Source organism: Nilaparvata lugens, chromosome 1, assembly GCF_014356525.2.
Source record: "Nilaparvata lugens isolate BPH chromosome 1, ASM1435652v1, whole genome shotgun sequence".
NCBI lineage: Eukaryota > Metazoa > Arthropoda > Insecta > Hemiptera > Delphacidae > Nilaparvata > Nilaparvata lugens.
In genome coordinates this window covers 45,558,744-45,576,578 of record NC_052504.1, presented here as the reverse complement: position 1 = coordinate 45,576,578, position 17,835 = coordinate 45,558,744, and the positions used below count along the sequence as shown (strand labels likewise).

The window sequence follows — 17,835 nt, the reverse complement described above, 5'->3', positions numbered from 1 at the left end:
AATATAGTATAAAAGGTATTTTATTGGATAATAACGAATCAATCCATATATCAAATGATCCAGCAACCAAAGAAGACTAAGATCTAGGCTGTTAATACATTATTTATATGATCATTAATTTCAACAATATAATTTGCGATAATTTAATGTAGCTCTGATTCACTAGATGAATTGCTCTTTTTATTCCTTCAGGTGCCGAATCTTGCACCCTGAGATAAAAAATATATTTATTACAAAGAAATCTATTAGAAACTATAGAATTTAATATATATATTTGGATTACTAGTTTGTCAATTTATCATGCTGACTTTAAAAATTTATTCGAAATAGAATTGTCCAAGTCGACAAGTATTAGCAAGCTGATATCGCAGCTACATGCAAATAAATGCATATGATCATAAAAATGAAAGCACATGGTAGCGCTTCATGCTATAAAATTTAAAGAATAGTATTAGCCTGTGATATTTTATTGATTTCGATTATTGTTTTGTCTTATATTATATATTCTGTCGCTCTATATATTTTTGCTCTGATTTATTTTTTGAGATATTTGTTAATATATGTATCAAATTGTTTATGGTGTACGATTTATTTTTATTCCTCAATACTATAGGATAAGTTTTATATATATTTTTTTTAATAAATTATCAATATTATTGTGGAAGCTCATATCTGGGCCTATAAAGATTTTTATGAGACTGTATCCTATTAAAAACCACGACCTGATTTTTATAATTATTAAAATATTTTCATGCTCTACCGATTGATGCCAAGCAGGAGGCTAATCGATATTTAATTATAAAAAATAACGTGACATAATATAAGACAAAAGTTTAAAAATGTTAAAAACGCGAAAGAATTCTGGGGAACGGTACAGCTGGTCAGGGGGAAAAAGATTGCAGAATTTAACCACATTAACTTGGAGGAATGGGCGAGATTTTTTAAAGAGAAATATGAACCAACTACTATTGGAAAGAATTGTATATTGTTCGATGTAAGACATCCACTTATCGATAAACCAGTAGATTTGTTAGAGTTAGAGAATAAACTGAGAAGGCTAAAGAATGGGAGTGCACCGGGCTTGGATATGATTTCATACGAATTTTTCAAATTTTTAGCTTTCGAAGGAAAAGAATTGATGATTCACCTATTCAATTCAATATTAGAGACGAGTGAAATTCCAACAACTTGGTCAAGGCTTAAAATATTCTTGCTGTTTAAGAAGGGCTGTAAACTGGATCCCAAGAACTACAGAGGTATAGCTATAGCGAATTGTATCCTCAAACTTTTCACCGGCATAATAACGGACAGATTGGCACTGTGGGCGGATGAGTGCGGAATGATGGAGGAGAGTCAGTCGGGATTCCGTAAAGGCCGTTCATGCGTTGACAATATTTTTGTACTGGATACAATAGTTAAATATTATATGCAATTTAAAAAAAGGAAAGTATACGCAATTTTCATTGATTATGAATCGGCGTTCGACTCCATCCCTCATGATCGCCTTTGGCAGAAATTGAGAGCACTTGGCATAAGTGGGAGAATTATTAACATCTTTCAAAACCTGTATTGTAACTTGACTTTAGTAGTTGAAAATAGGTCCAAAGGGGTTTATTCTGAGCCAATAGCAATGACTAAAGGCGTGTTGCAGGGAGACCCTGCCAGCCCCCTCCTCTTCGCCCTCTACACATCAGGTATAGAGTCGTTTTTTAGAGAGAGAGGATTGCATGGCCTGAATCTTGACGGCGACAATGATGTGTTAATGCTGCAATACGCCGATGACATAGTCATTCTGGCTGATAGCATTTCAGACGTGCGAAATAAATTGAAATGTTTGGACCAATACAGTGCAGGAGTAGGTCTCAAGGTGAATGCTAACAAAAACCAAAATACTGACTTTCCATAGAGGTCGATTAAGCAAATGTCATAAATCCAGTTTCAAGCTCGGGGAGGAATAGAAATGTGTAGCCAGTATAATTATTTAGGAGTTATATTTCAATCTTCAGGAAGATATACAGAGATGTTAAGACGATCAATAAGTAGGGCTAAAGCGGAATCAACAGTGGCGATTAATGTTTTGTCTAGAGTCAGATCAGAGAAATGGATGGAAAAGATGAAGTTGTTTGATACCGTTGTCATCCCATCCTGTCTATATGGTTGAGAGGTTTGGGGTTTGGGTTATGAAGAAGCAATAGAGAAAGCACAGTTATTCTTCTTGAAACGTCTACTGCTTCTGATCCGGTCGACGCCGAGTTGGAGTGTCAGATTGGAGACTGGTAGGCCGAAACTCAAGTTTCATGTCTTTAAAAGATGCCTGTCATGGTTGATCAAAGTTGTAAACATGGCAGAGTCTAGGTACCCTCATGTGTGTTATCGACTTCTATTAAAAACAAACTTCGAAGGTAATTGGACGTCTTATATGAGGAGGGAGTTGGAAACTGTTCAGTTTCAGGATTTATGGACGGAATATGGATTTGATGCAGTGGATCTGCTTAACAACTGAAATAGAATACTGGAAGCGTATTCGGGGAGGATGATAGAGGAGGATAGATGTAGGTCTGACAATTCTCGGGTGTCTCCTTTGTATGGAATGTTCAATCCTGATTCGGTACTGGGAGAAAAGCTTACTTTTCAGCTGCCAATTCGAATGATTAGATGCGTAACACAGTTGAGATTATCGGCAAAAAGTACATTCATTCAAATTAATGGTAACAGGTATCAAGTTGAGCCACAGAGTATATGCCCCGCTTGTGAATCACACTTAGAAACAATTCTGCATTTTCTTCTTGTTTGTCCCTCTTATGAAGACCTCAGGATTCAATACATTGCGACTCATGTTCATAACATAGTTCAGAACGTTGATAAAATAATGGTTTTATTATCTAATTTTAATGTTGAGAAAATTGAACATGTTTATCAATATACTACTAAGGCACTGGCTAGGAGGGATACTACGGTTTCTGAAATCGTAAGGGCTACATAACCAATAACGATTCTTTTCGATGGAAATATTTTAAAATGGTTTTTGTTAATTGAGTAGGTTCTTTTTATTGAGAGTGAAGTCTGTAAACTAATTGAATTAGTTAAGTTAACTAAAATTGTTATGTAAAAAAAATTGTATAATTTTTTGAGTTTAGTGGATTTGTTGAATGTATTAAATTTATTGGATTTGCTGATCTTGATGAATGTATTTAAGTTACTGAGTTGTTTGAATATGTTGAATCTATTTATATTATTGATTAGGAATTACCTTGTACCTTTCAATGTGAGCTTGTTGAATGTTAGCAATTCATAGTAATACTGTTTATTGATTGTAATGTAGGTACTTCCATTGTGCGTGGTTGTATGCAGATTTATAATTGGATCTTGTTATTACTTTGATCTGCTGCCAAACATTTTTTTTTCATGTTGTTTAATTTAGTCATTGTTAGAATTTGTTATACTCAACTCATTTGTATGATTATACCGTGTACAAATAAAATGATTTATTATTATTATTATTATTATTATTATTATTTCTATTTATGTAATGTTTATTCGAAGTGTTAATTTTTGGCTTTTCTTTCAACATTTCCAAATAAACGTTTTTCATCATCATCATCATCGTCATGGATTAGGCTTTTCAAGCCTGTTCCGGCGTCCATCTCTTCCCGGTCTACCAATACTTCTTCTGCCTATTGGCTTGTGGAGTAGGGCATTCAATGGGAAACAGTCTTCAGGCATTCTAAGGGCATGATCTGACCACTTATTTCTATTTATGTCTTTATCAAACTCAACACTGGTTGGACATCACATTCTCTTCTTATATTTTCATTCCGAATCCGATCCTCTCTTGTGCATCCTTTGACTTGTCTAAGGAATCGCATCTCTTGCTGTGTTCTTGATTCAAGCTTCCTTATGTTCACTTCCGTAAGTCAAAGTAGGTATCGCCATGGCTCTATAAAATTTAATCAAGGTGTTCTTCCGGGCTCTACCTTTGAGGGATCGAGTGATTGCTCCGCATACCAGGTTGAATTTTGATATCTTTTTTTGGACATCCTGGTCGTAATCATATGTGAAGTCGCAGCCTAAATATTTGAAATTTGAAATCTGCTCCAAAATCCTGTCTCCTAATACTATTTTTGATCGTATCGGCCACTTGCCATTAAAAGCCATGATTTTCGTTTTGATTGCCGAAATTTTCATTTTAAAATGTTAGCTTATGTATTGCAAATTTGTAGCTTGTCCTGAGATTCTTGTATGATTACTGTGTCGTCCGCAAACATTTAATGGTTGATAAAGTGCGGGTAAGAGAAATACCCTTGTATCAACATAAATATTGAAGAGGGCAGGTGGAATTGGGCATCCCTGTTTTACTCCTTTATTTGTCAGTATTTCTCCCATTTTCCAATGTTATTCTTATGGAAGTATTGTGATAAAATGTTTTTATGTTACTGTAAACGTTTTTACATGTAGTTTTTCTCTCTCTTTGAAAGTTGGAATTTTATTTATTTGAAAGTGAAAAAATCGGTTGAAGTCACCTTTCTTTGGATAACTTATCCAAATAAGTTATGGAAATCTAGATATTCTTTCTCACTGTAGATATAATATCATTCTTTTCAAACTCAGAAAACAATTTTTGGACTTAGCTTTATGTTTCCAATAAGTACTTGTATGATTTATGCATGAATCATTGAATGGATAATCAATTTCAATCCTTGAATGAGTAGATACGTAAGTGACTGGGTTTTATTGAATATTTGATAGCACTAAAATACAATATATAATAATAATTCCGTTCAATAAACAATAGTTAGGAATGTAGCAGCAATTGATTATTTGAATAGCCCCTTCCATAACCATGGATGGAACACGTTTCGAAAATGGTTGGATTACCATTAAGCTTCCCTACTAGAATATTGTCAGTACAGTCGATTTTAGTTAGTGTCAAGCGAATTTTCAATCATTGGATGGGAAAATTTGCGACGAAGTAATGAGATTCGATGAGCGCAGACGGGCACCTGCTTACTTGCCTGGCCAGTAAATTATTACAGCATAATGACAGCATAAACGATTGATGACGGAGCAGTGAATTACGACATTAATCCAGACCAAGCGGAGCACGGCGTTCACCTGAATAATATGATAGAGTTGTAATCATTAAAATTTATGAGAACGCCTTCAACAAGCGCTGCATGAATAATTTATCTAACCATGATTACAGTTACATGTGCGAACCAACCACAGTGGCGGGAGGAAGGGGTGGAGGATTTAAGGAAGTCAACATAGGAGACAGGCAAAGTTTCTCGTCATATCCTCATTACGACTTACATCCGATAAGTTATATTTGCTGTAAATTGCAAAAGTCAACCATGGCGAGTTGGAAAGATAACATCAATTTGAATAATTGGGGCATTACAATAAACGTGGAAAAATTGGGATGTAAAAGATAATTCTAGTAGATCGATTAAGATTTGACATGAAAATTATGAGAATCTTGAAAATATGGGACACCATGGCATAAAAGAATATCATAATTCTGCATTAAAATCGTGAATTTCTCTCTTTAGCATTTCAGTGGTAATTCTATTTCGGAAGAATGATGGTAAAAATATGATCGGTGGTTAATTTCGAGGAATTGAAGAGTTAAAACTACAACCTACCCCTAGCCAATACTTCTCTCTTAAAAATTCTATTCATCAAATTTATTTGAACAAATCCCCGAGTTCAACCAATTTCTATTCCAATTCAAACCCATGGATTGTTCAACTTTAAAAATTGTTGGCAGAGAAAAAATTATCAATGCAATTCAATAAAAAAAAGCTGAATTGGAGAACGATGATGATTTAATTAACCTAATCATGATTTTATTCACAGAAAGTGGCACCGGAATGTCTTCCTTCCACGTTTCGTCCCAAACTGTATTGCTTCTATAATGTATGTTCCTATCGTATTCGTCCCATGTATTAGATCAGTATGTTTGATTTCAGAGAACTCGGTTACAGTTTGAAAGTACTTAGGATATCAAGGAAAAATATCATTATGAGGTACTGGAGAAAATACTTCCACACTTTACACATTTAGGAGCTAAGTGATTCTTCTACAAGAATTCTTCACTTCTAGAAGCTTTTTGCAAACAGAATTGGAGTGCGTGATTTCACATAGGAATTGGAGAAAACGTTTTGGTTGTAGCAGTCAGCAAAGGGATGAATGCGGTCAGTTGCTGCCGGACCGATAAGATGTACGAAAGGTAGGGGCGGAAGCCAAATAACGGTCGATAAAGGCGCTAATGTTTCTCTCTCGCCGCTTTGTGTCTACTCTACAGTGTACAGTCATTTTATCAGAGAAGCCTAAATTCATCCAGGGAAAACACGACGATTTTCCAATATTGCTCTCAATTTTTGAATCACAAAAATTCTATAGCAATTTCAACTTGAAATAGACGTTTTGTAAATTCGATTTTATTATTCTTAATTTGTTCTTTCTGTAATTGGATGATGCAAAAATAAGTTTTGGCCTTCGAATGAAATAAATAATATTCATCTTCAATTGAATCATATTTTGAATAAGTAAGAGTGGATCACTCTGGAAGCATTGCAGTATTATTCTTCATCGAGTAATAATTTAATAATATCGATTGTACACTTATCATTTTTGTGATTTTAATAGAAAATTAGAGGGTAATAATGATCTTATGGAGAAATGATTTATCATGTACTTTGGCATCCATTGGGATTTGAACAGAGAGAATTGAATCAATTACAAACTAAACAATACGAGATTTTCAATTGTGTAACTATGGTGATAATTCAAGTTATTTGAGCCAGGATTAGAACAACACAAGTTAGCCAATGAAACAGGAGCAATTTCGTTGTCATGGCGACAGCCAATGTGGAGTTGGGTAAGAGAGAAACCAACCAATCTGAAGCTAGAGCTAACGAGAGAAGTGCGACTCTGTTATCATGACTTCAGCAAATGGGAGTTGGGAATCTGAAGGATGATGCAAGTTTGCTCAATTGTGGACCTGGAATAAAACATCTACTTATACGAGAACTAGATTTTAAAGATCGGAGTAACTCGCTACATTGGAGCAAGATTTAATTTTATCTGAATGTACATCGAACATGCTTTCAAGAACTGTACGAAAGTGGAGAAGAGAGAGACTTACTCGTTAAGAGGACATCTTGGATAGCTTGGGCCGACTGACAAAGGAGAGCCCAAACTTCGTTTTCCTGGAGAGCGCGCACCGATATCACATCTGCAAGACTGACCGCCATCCTGAAAAAAAACAAAAACTAAATCAGGATATGGATAAGCTATGAATCTGTACGAATCACCAAACTTGATTCTGTTGATAACAGACTAGTACTCAGTAGAAATACAATACCTTGAATCTTTAAATTAGAAAGTTTCCATCAAAAAATGCATTTTTTCGATGTTCATGAGATTTGGAGCATACAACATGATTGTAATTCTGATCTATACAGTGGAAAAATAGCTGGTTGGTTTTTATCTCTTTCCGACAATACATAAAAGAATAATACTGGCTTCTGGCAGATGTAGAATTATAACGTGGTAGATATTGTTGATGATATCCTCTTTTATGCTCTATTCATGTACATGAGCGAGGACTCGATATGTTAGAACAATGAGACTTTCATTACTATCAGAATGAATAACTATCTGCTGGAGTGTTATTGTGAGCGCCTCATTTGATGAAATTATTGTATTCCAGATGTATTCTAACTTTTCTTTGGTGGCCTAGTGTCGGTAGATTGGCTTGGGTTTATAACCGTGAATTTGCACATCTTAAATACATTTCAAAGATTGTTTCATCATTGGAATTTCAGCACCTCACATGAGAATCACTTGATACTAGACTATGTGACGAATGAGGAACAATACTTAACAAAGTTCTTATTGAGATGATTCGTTTTTAAAGCCATTGATGATAGATATTGATCAAAGAAGCAGATCGCCATGAAAATTCAAGAAATGCTATTATATGTTATTAACAAGGATTCTCAAAGGAGGGAGAGATTTGATACCGACTGCCTACGAAAGGTCGAAATTAAGAGCTTTTTTCATGTACCTTTGATCCTATAGGTGGTACCTTTGTAGAACGTCCAGGAAATTTTTAAGTAGAGTTGCCTCTATAGGTATAATTCTATGAGCAATTCTATCTCCACACTTTTAATAGGTCTGAAAACTTCCGTGATGATACACATTGATTGAAGGAGCAAATCGTCATGAAAACTCTAGTAATGCTATTTAAAAGATATTTTCATTTTATTAATTTATTGTTCAAAACAGACTATAATCATGACATTGGAGAAAAAAAATAGGCTGAGCTATTAATACGTTATTAACCAGGATGCCCAAAGGAGGGAGAGATTTGGTACCGACTGCCTTCGAAAGGTCAAAATGAAGAGCTTTTTTTTGTTCTTGCTCCTTTGCTCCTATAGGTGGTACCTTTGTAGAACGTCTAGGAAAAAAGTTGTCCCTATAGGTACAATTCTATGAGCGCGTCCCTCAAATAACATTTGCATGATGTCCACTCATCTCTGTTCCGCTAAGTTCATGATAGGAACCTTCACAATCAGTATCATTTATTACGGGGAAATCGAAAACGTCGTTCAACAGGGATATGCGAACCTAAACTTTGATGCAGTGAAACGTGATGGACCGCTTCATCACATGGCAACGCTACGCAATCGAGTTGCTCTTACATTACCATATCACCATAGAGTATGATAGGACAATACAATGCGTACAGATTCGTGGTTCGATTGTAATCGGCCAACACGATCAGTATCGTTAACAACTCGCACTCTTGTACATGCACAGGCCCAGCAGAGAATTGCCTGTATGTTGAAACCTTTTAAGCACCCAATAAATTTCATGTTAATCCGTCATTGATCCAATTCCATCAATGCGGCATGGACCTGGCACGCCAAAAACTGGCTTCTCCATGTGCTCAAACACTCAATTTAAACAATCGACAATCAGAGGACAATGTTAGACGAGTGATAGGCCTATTGTTTGTACTTTATTTGAGTTCTGGGAATAATCAATAGAATATGTATTACTTAACAATCTGATTCACACAACGTTTCAATACCGGTGACATTCATTTGTCGAAGCGGGTTGAACTGGACATTTAGTAGTTGGCAATTTCACATCAGTTGCTCTCAAATTAGTCGAACTGAATATTTGCAGCTGCTCCAGCTGTACAATAATATACAGAGCAATGCGATATTTGAAGAAAATACTAATTTATAATGATGGACATATATTTAAATGTCAACCTTTACTTATGAAAGCCACTGATACAATTCTCAGTAACGCGATTGCATCTTTGTTATGAGTCAGCTTTGTCGAATTCATATTCCGTTGTGTGTGTTTAATCGTATCGTATTAGTGGGATCATGCCTAAAAAAGTTTGAAAAATTTTTCAAACATAGGATATAACATAGAATTGATCTGATTCAACGAATCGGTTTCCCTCAGTTGCATATCATGTTGACATCGAAATCATACATTATGTGAAAAGTATAGGAGTAAGGTGCCAACTTTATATTCACCATACCATTAAAACTAAACCAAGAACCTTCCATTTATTCACCCAAACACAAGCCTAGGGATAATGCCTACGCCAATAGATTGTAAAACCAAACTTGACGGTGATTATTAGGCTGCATAGGCCTATGTCAAATGGAAGAAGCAGTAAAAACAACCCTGCAAATATAAGGATGGTCGAATTCGTTTATCCAGCAAAGAATTCAAATAAATCTTTGAATTCTTCAGCGAGTTTGAATCTTTTAACATGCGAAGTGAGCATAATCTGTATTTTCATTTTTGATCAAGGATTAATAATTGTTTATTCATAGTGTATTCTAGTCACATGTGCATACATTGGTGCATGCAATTTATATTGTAGTTCTGATTTTTTAATATATATCATTTGAGTACATAAGAGAGGTCCAGAACCAATTTCTTCATGCAAAATATCCTTGTGCTAGATACAGGGTGGCCCAAAAAACTCGTATTTTCGGCTCATTTTCCAGTTTTCAGCTATTTCTGCCAAATATAGTAATCGGAAAGAAAAATTTGCTCCCGCTTTTCAATCACACTAGAAAGTACTGAAATGGAGTGCATCTAACGGATGATTCTTATAGAACATAATTTTATGAACTTATGTCATTGTGCGAAATATCAATGTGAGGACAATGTAGTTGGTGATGATTGTTGAAGCTGAAAGTTAGGTGTTTTTCACAATACAAAGAGCATTGTTGTCAGGTGTACCTGGAAATCTATATGAGATAGAGCGCTCTACCTTATCTCAGATTGTAGAGCAAAAAAATACGCCCAGAAGGATTTTGAATTATACATCTGAATGGTAACAGTCGGAAGATATTGTCGATCAAAAACTGAAATTCATCAAAATTGATTTTTTTCTTCATATTTCAATCATTTTTGAAAAATCATAACTCAGTACTCATTGGAGATAGAGAGTTCCGAATGATCACATTTTATTCAGAATTTTATAATCCAAAAAAAGGCAGGAGCAAATTTTTCTGTCCGATTACGATATTTGGAAGAAATAGCTTAAAACTAGGAAATGAGCCGAAAATACGAGGTTTTTGGGCCACCCTGTATCTAGCACATGGAAATTTTGCATGAAGAAATTGGTTCTGGACTTCTCTCATGAGCCCAAATAATATATTGAAAAATCAGAACTACAATATGAATTGTAAGCTCACCCCCTTTTTCATGTCTATATTGACTGGTCTAGTGATAATTATTGAAATTCATATTTGTATCTATTTCAGCCATTATCATATTAATATTATTCGGCTTTTTTGAGCACGAAAGAACTGTGATGTGTAAACTGCATTTATATTCTAAATCAGGTTTCAAGTGTAGGCTACTGTAAAGAGATCACAGGCCAAACAAATAAATGATCTTCCAGCGGAATAATTATGTATATACAGTCTACAAAGCGGCCGTGAGCCATGAAGCTGAAGACTTGGAATTTATTAATGGGCAGCAAAAGTCGCTGACTGTCTCCTGCCCTGCTCCCCTGTGTGGAAACGCCAACTCTGTAGAGACCCATTAGCAAAACATAAACGTCCGAAACAATCCGTCCCAGCCTCTATCTTCAAGTAGTGACGACGTTGGCAATAATGAGCCATTAGTATGCCGGCCAGCTCATGGAAAGCTCAACGTTCTGTCATTTCCTTTTAAATTTCCTTGGAAAACAATTATCTTCCGTTCCATAGTTCTCCACTCTTTTCGCGATTTGTTCCTCTTCAAGTGCCATCATTATCCGCCAACCCCTACCTCTTCCTTCTACTCATCTATTTTTGTCTTGACATAAAACTGGAAGTTCAAGTTTATAGTATCTCCTTCAATTTAACTTTGGTGATATAATTCGCGCATAAATTTGGAGCGACTGTAACTGCAGCAAAGTTTCGGCATGAAAAACTCGCGGCGAAATATGAATGGAGTCAATAACCTTTCATTGGATTCGATTGCATTTCTCGAACTAAAGTCCACTTATAGACTGCTCCAAGAATAATTATTATTCATGTGAATTCATTCAACACTTCAACCTTTATTCCCGGAATCTATGCCGATTATAGAGAAGAAAGATTTGTCAATAAAAATGTTATACTCCAGTGATTTAACGTGTTTCTCGTGACTATCTTCTTCGTTTAAACCTTTGACTCAGTCAAGCCTTTTTTTTCCCTAGAGTTTTCCAATCAGTGGCGAAGGAAGTTTCTAAGAATTATTCCAAAATTCAGTAGAATTTTTATGTTTCATTGATGAGAAAAAATAGAATCAAGGTAAGGTGATTCCGAAAAAATGTGAACTTATTCTACGTTATTTATTTTAATATGTAGACATATGAAATTGTAAAGTTATGTTACATCCAATCGTCTTTGTTACCAATGCAACAAACTATTAACACGGTAAAAGAACATAATTACTGATGCAGATTGAATGATGCTTTTCATCAATCACATTATCACTCATCCAGATGCTCCCAGTAACGTGTTTCTCGAGCCTATCTTTCTTTTTCTTTCGGGCTCTCGACAGGAAGCAATTAATTGTCAGGGAGAGTATTAATTGAATTGAGTATCATCCTCGCTCAGCCTACTCAACTCAACCCAATCGGGCTCATTCGAACATACTTCACCTATCACAGCTTTCCTGGATAGCTATTTTCTAGTTTGAAGAAATTATAAATGACACATTCATTGATAACAGAGTTTGGAGTGATGAGAGGCTATTAGAAACAAACATAACTGGAAGGAAAATGAATTACGATTGCATCTGAATTATTATCAATATGTGCTCGACGACTTTTTTTATTCATATACTTTCATCAACAATACTTCATTGTTTAAAGTTGCAATTCCGTTTACTCTGTTATTAGAACTTTTCGTTGATTAGTGAAAAACTTATATTGGGTGTTGTATTCAGCTATAGTGAGATTCGTTTCAAACTGTTAACATTGGTTGAATTGGAATTGAGAATGAATGGACATAATCTTAATGATTATGAATTTTTTCCGTTTAGTCTAACCGATAAGAGATCAGTTTCAACAGAATATAACTGTGATAGTCCTAAAACAAAGACGGTAAGTCATGTCAGAGCCCCTTAAATTGATCAGTGCGACCTGAAAACTCTGACACCAGACCTGAGCCAGCCAGGTCACTCGACATCTTATTATATTAAAGCTGCAAAAGACAAAAAATTACGAAACAGTATCAGTCAATACGGCTGATTGTCTCGGAAAACCAACCTCAGAATCAGTTAGAGAACACACTGGAGGCTATGGGAAAACCTCCAAATCAAGAAAACTTTACCCCCCTGGCACCCCTAAAACCCCCCACATTTCTTTGACATATTAAAACAAGCCTCGCAAAGAGAATTCGGTGAAAGCTTTTTTGTTCAGCTCCCGGAGATAAGCCTACATCCATACTTCGATTTCGACCAAATTCAAATGGCGACCCGGGAAATTGAGTTTTCATCGAAAATTTGAGGTTTTCCCAAATACAAAAAATTCTCAGCCAAAAAATATGAATTCGCTATGGAAATTGAACACCAAATCTGTTGCATACAACACTGGAGTCAATGGGAAAAACTCCAGACATTCCAAATTTAGTTCCCCTCCACCCCTGTATTCCATCAAATATTTGGGACACATTTAAATTTGATTCCCACAAGAAATTTATTACAAGCTTTTTTGTTCAGCTCCCGGAGATAAGCCTATAACCATAGCTAAATTTTAACCAAATTCGAATGGCGACCCGGGAAATTGAGTTTTCATAGAAAATTGTGTGTGTGTGTGTGTGTGTGTGTGTGTGTGTGTGTGTGTGTGTGTGTCTGTGTGTGAGATATCTTTGGCAGTGTTCCAAAGGGTTCACACTGTTGATTTTTCGCTGTGGTTACAGTTACGGTAACTGTATATCCATTTCGCTTTCCGGTAAAGTTATGACCTCGTTTGCGCATGCGCCAACAAACTTCGTTTGTCACAGCATTCAATACCTTGTCTGAGTACAGCATTGTAATGCCTATATGCACACATAATTTATATCCATACACGCATAACAATGCTGTATTTTGACAAGGTAAGCTTAGTGCATAATTATTGTGAGAATTTGGGATTGACCTAAGGGTCCTTTTTAACTAATTTTCAATAAGGAACGGACTCACCGGTTTTATTTTAAGCATTCGTCCCCGGACAGCAATCCTCCGTTAAAGCATTAGGTAGTCTTCTGTCCGCCAGCCTTCTTTCACACGCGTATTCACTAAACTGTTTAATCACTTCGATTATCCGCACACTTTTACGATTGCGAGTCCCAAGAAGTCTAGGAGAAGAGTGACAAGAACACAGGCCGAGCTCCTTCTCAGTTGCGCGGGAGAGAGTCCCGTTACTCTAGCACAGTGGTCGCCAAACAGTCGATCGCGAGCTACCGGTAGCTCGTGGGGTGGTTTTTGGTAGCTCACAGATAAGCTTGGGTTGTCAACCATGCATTGAGAAACATGACTACAAAATTTTTCATTTCTCACAGATATAACTGAGAAGTTGAATGATTTGAATTTGCAGCTTCAAGGGAAAGATAAGGACATCGGTGGAATGATTTGAACTGTAAAATCGTTTTCCAAGGATCTTGAGATGTATGTAACACTTTTCCAGTCTGAAGAAAATCAATGACGAGAAAAATCCTCCACATCACCTCAGCAATAACCAAGAATACGTTACAATTCAGACTTGAGACAACAGTTTGATCAACGATTTCAAGATTTTAAAAGCATACCGAATATGGCACAATTCGTCAACTCTCCTTTTGTGGAGATCGATGCAGAAGATTTTGCAGCTTGTTGTAAAACATTTTGGTGGAGATCAGGCTTCAGTTGAAATGGAATTTGTGGAATTTTGAGAACGATCTTGTCTCTCAGATCACTTTCCACAACTGGAAATATTTGGTCTCAAGTCCCCAAAGAAAAATATCCAATTATTATTCTAGTTGCATTGAGGTTGGAAGTTATGCTCAGCTCTACCTACTTGTGTGAATAATCTTTTTCAAGTATGAAATTCATAAAAAATCTATAAAGGATCATTTTTCGGAGAACTGCATCAGAATGGCAGCTACAACGTTCACTCCAAACATCAAGAAAATCCTTGATGGCCAAAAAGAGTTCCGCTGCTCTCATTGAAATGTACATTTCAACTTTTGTTATACTTTTTGCTATGAGATAAGTAGATTTCAACACTAGAAATGTATCTTTATAGGCAATAAAATATACTTTCCTCATTCTAATATTTCTTGGTAGCTCACTAGAAGATTTATAAATGCTATTCTAGCTCACAGGCTCATAAGTTTGGCGACCACTGCTCTAGCAGATAACGCCGAAGGCCACTACTTCCCCTAAGTTATGGTGGTGGGGGGGTAAGCACCCTCAATTAAAAAAGAGAGAACTCTCAATGTAAGAGGACTAAATAATGAACATGGAGGTAGAGGGATAATTTGAAGAACACCTTTCCGAGAGAGAGAATATAATAATAATTAAAAATATAACTTGACATACATTGACAGCTATAATAAGGTATTGAAATGAATTTTTATTATATAAAAGCTGCATGAACCGAAGTAATAGCAGGCTGGCACATATCTTATCGATATTGCTGCTCGCTACTATCAATTTGAGCTATGCCAGCCCGCTTAAGAAATGTGATGTCACATAATAGCCCCAAATTTGCAAGAGGTTGAGTCTCAAGGTCTTGCCAATTTCTCATTGTGATGAATCTTTTAAATAGACCTCATGAGAAGAGAGAAAAATTGTGATTACCTTTTAAAATGAAAGAATTTGCTAAAGGAATAGTTAGCGACCGAGCGATAAAGCTTACTTATCAGTAACTGTATTTTAGATAAGAGTACCGTTCTGTACCGAATATTTTCTAGGAAAATTATTCAATAAAATTATAATTATTTTGCAAATAAAGCACAAATTGTTTATGAATTGCTCACTGATTTTGAGGTTACACTTTGTTTACTATCGATCAGATGTTTTAAAACAGTTCGAACGCAGCTGACTGATTCAAAGTATTGTCAAATGTCATGCTGGCTTCACGCAAGATGTAATACCATTTCTAAAAATTATAAAACTATCAATAAAGGATCAAGAATTTCAAATAAAAAAAAAAATAAAATGTATGTATTATCGTTGAAATTATTTATTATTTAAGAAATTATATTATATGTCCGGTCTTATTGTAACTAACTGGGTCATAGCATGAAATTATATTATTGATAAAACGGCAGAAATTAATTACAACAGTCTCAAACCTAATAAAAATTGTATAAGAATATTAATTTATTAATGATTTAATTCAACTGAACCACATGGTAATTAAATCTCTTTGGCAAGCCTAAGCCAATCATAGTGCATAGAAATAGCACCAAGAAGGTGATCGTTTGAAAGCAACACATGTTAATCTATTATCAGACAACAACCCTGCCTTATCATTTACGCTAGCACATGTATATTGTATGAGAGGAACTATGTCTAGAAGATTAAGCAGTTTTAAGAATTACATAAATCAAATTATTATTGTAATTAAAGGAATTATATTCTACTGCTTGCCACTGACGTCATGTCTACGTCACAAGCGTTCTACCAATGGCAAATTTTTATGCAAATTTATTACATCGAGATTCTCAGAAGAAAGGTCTAGCCAAGAAGCTGAGAGAAAAGACAGCACTTCCCTTTTGAAATCCTCACCGTTCAGATCTCTTTTTATAGTTACCAAGACCTATTTGTGAAAATTTCTTGTTCGATTTTTATATGTTCTATTTGTGAGCCGATATTTTTAGGGCAATCTATTTGTTATTTGTAAATTTCTGTTTTCATCAATCGATAAATTTAAAAGTTTAAAGAAAATTATCCCTTAATTAATTCGGTGAAGGAAATATTAAATTAAAATTCCACAACGTGCTGAAACCGAAGCCCGGATTGCTGCCGATCAAACGATTTTTGATCCAAAGAAGAAAACCACGACCGCCAAGGAATTTCACGTGAGTTATAAATTTAACGGGGCCCCAATCTACGCTTCGAAAATAGTTCAGTGCAGAAAGATATAAAATTTTCTTCGTTAAATTACTGGCCACGCCGACAAGCGCTTTAGCATTTAAGAGCATAGAATTTATTCATGTAGAATTTCTAAGAACTTGTGGTTGATTAACTATCCTCCGCTGCCAGAACCACGACCCCGAGCAATTTTAAAATATTTTATAATTCATTTTTCACTATTTTTTCAAAACTGTTAAATTTTATCAATTGTAAAATTCTGTTGAATCACGCATGGTATCATGCAAGCACAAGAAAATTTTTTACTATTCTGTTAATGCTAAATTATTATCAACCTGTAAATCAAATTATGAATCTGCACTGTATGATCATATATTTTATTGTAATATATTTCAGTTTTGTTAATTCGCTTTCTGAGTTCGATTATTTCTTAAGCCTGTCAATTATTGTGTCTGATACGTTCTATATCATCAAGAACCGATCGAATACGATCATTGGAATAATTGAATTAAGCTGGATATTGGAACAGGTCTAAGTGGATGTAGCGAGTGGGGTCAGATCGAGATATTTATTCTTTGTCCTTACCTGCTCATATATCAGCTTTTATCTGTTACCTACCTCGACTTAGGAGCAAACACATCAATTGTACAGCAGATGCAGCCAGAGATCATATAAATTCCTACAATAGAGCTTAAAACCCGACAAGACTCTGTTCTCGAAGTATATTCTGAACAATATTTGGTTCAAATACTGTATTTTAATCCTTCAGAACTTATTAGAGACGCAGTCCCGTAAATTATCTACATCGGGATTTTTGCTTGACCTGTATGATTTTGTATGCTCATTCCTCACAGGTAATAATTTTAAGGTATCCGTATTCAGTGTTTAGTGTCTGCTACACTACTTATAAAAATTTCAGCTTTATACAATCTGTCATTAGAAGAATCCAGGGTGAGCGAGCGTTTAGGCCTCCGGCGATTCCGACAATTGTATTGAATCTTGTAGTGAATCAATCAGTCTGGTGTTCACTCAGCGTCCACACGCAATTGCAAAATTTATAGCCGCTACACCATTGACTCAGTACAAGATTCACTCTACATGTGTGAAGCCGTTAAAAAACGCACCACATCATACATACAGCACATTCCAGCACTCACATCGGGTCCACTGCAGCAAGACTTGCCAAGCATCTCCAGCACTACACTGTGTAATGTATTTAAATTTGGATGGATAAATAAAAATTCCTATTTGAAA

At 35.5% G+C, this 17,835-nt stretch overlaps 1 protein-coding gene across 1 annotated transcript in view; it reads right to left on the bottom strand.

Moving 5' to 3' along the window:
* Window positions 1–17,835, bottom strand: part of LOC120351398 — a 407,212-nt gene that overhangs the window by 108,951 nt on the left and 280,426 nt on the right. The window contains exon 2 of the mRNA XM_039428565.1: window positions 7,148–7,274. Within this exon, the coding sequence (XP_039284499.1) occupies window positions 7,148–7,256 (109 nt within the window). The 5' untranslated portion in view covers window positions 7,257–7,274. The remainder of the gene's footprint in view (window positions 1–7,147; window positions 7,275–17,835) is intronic.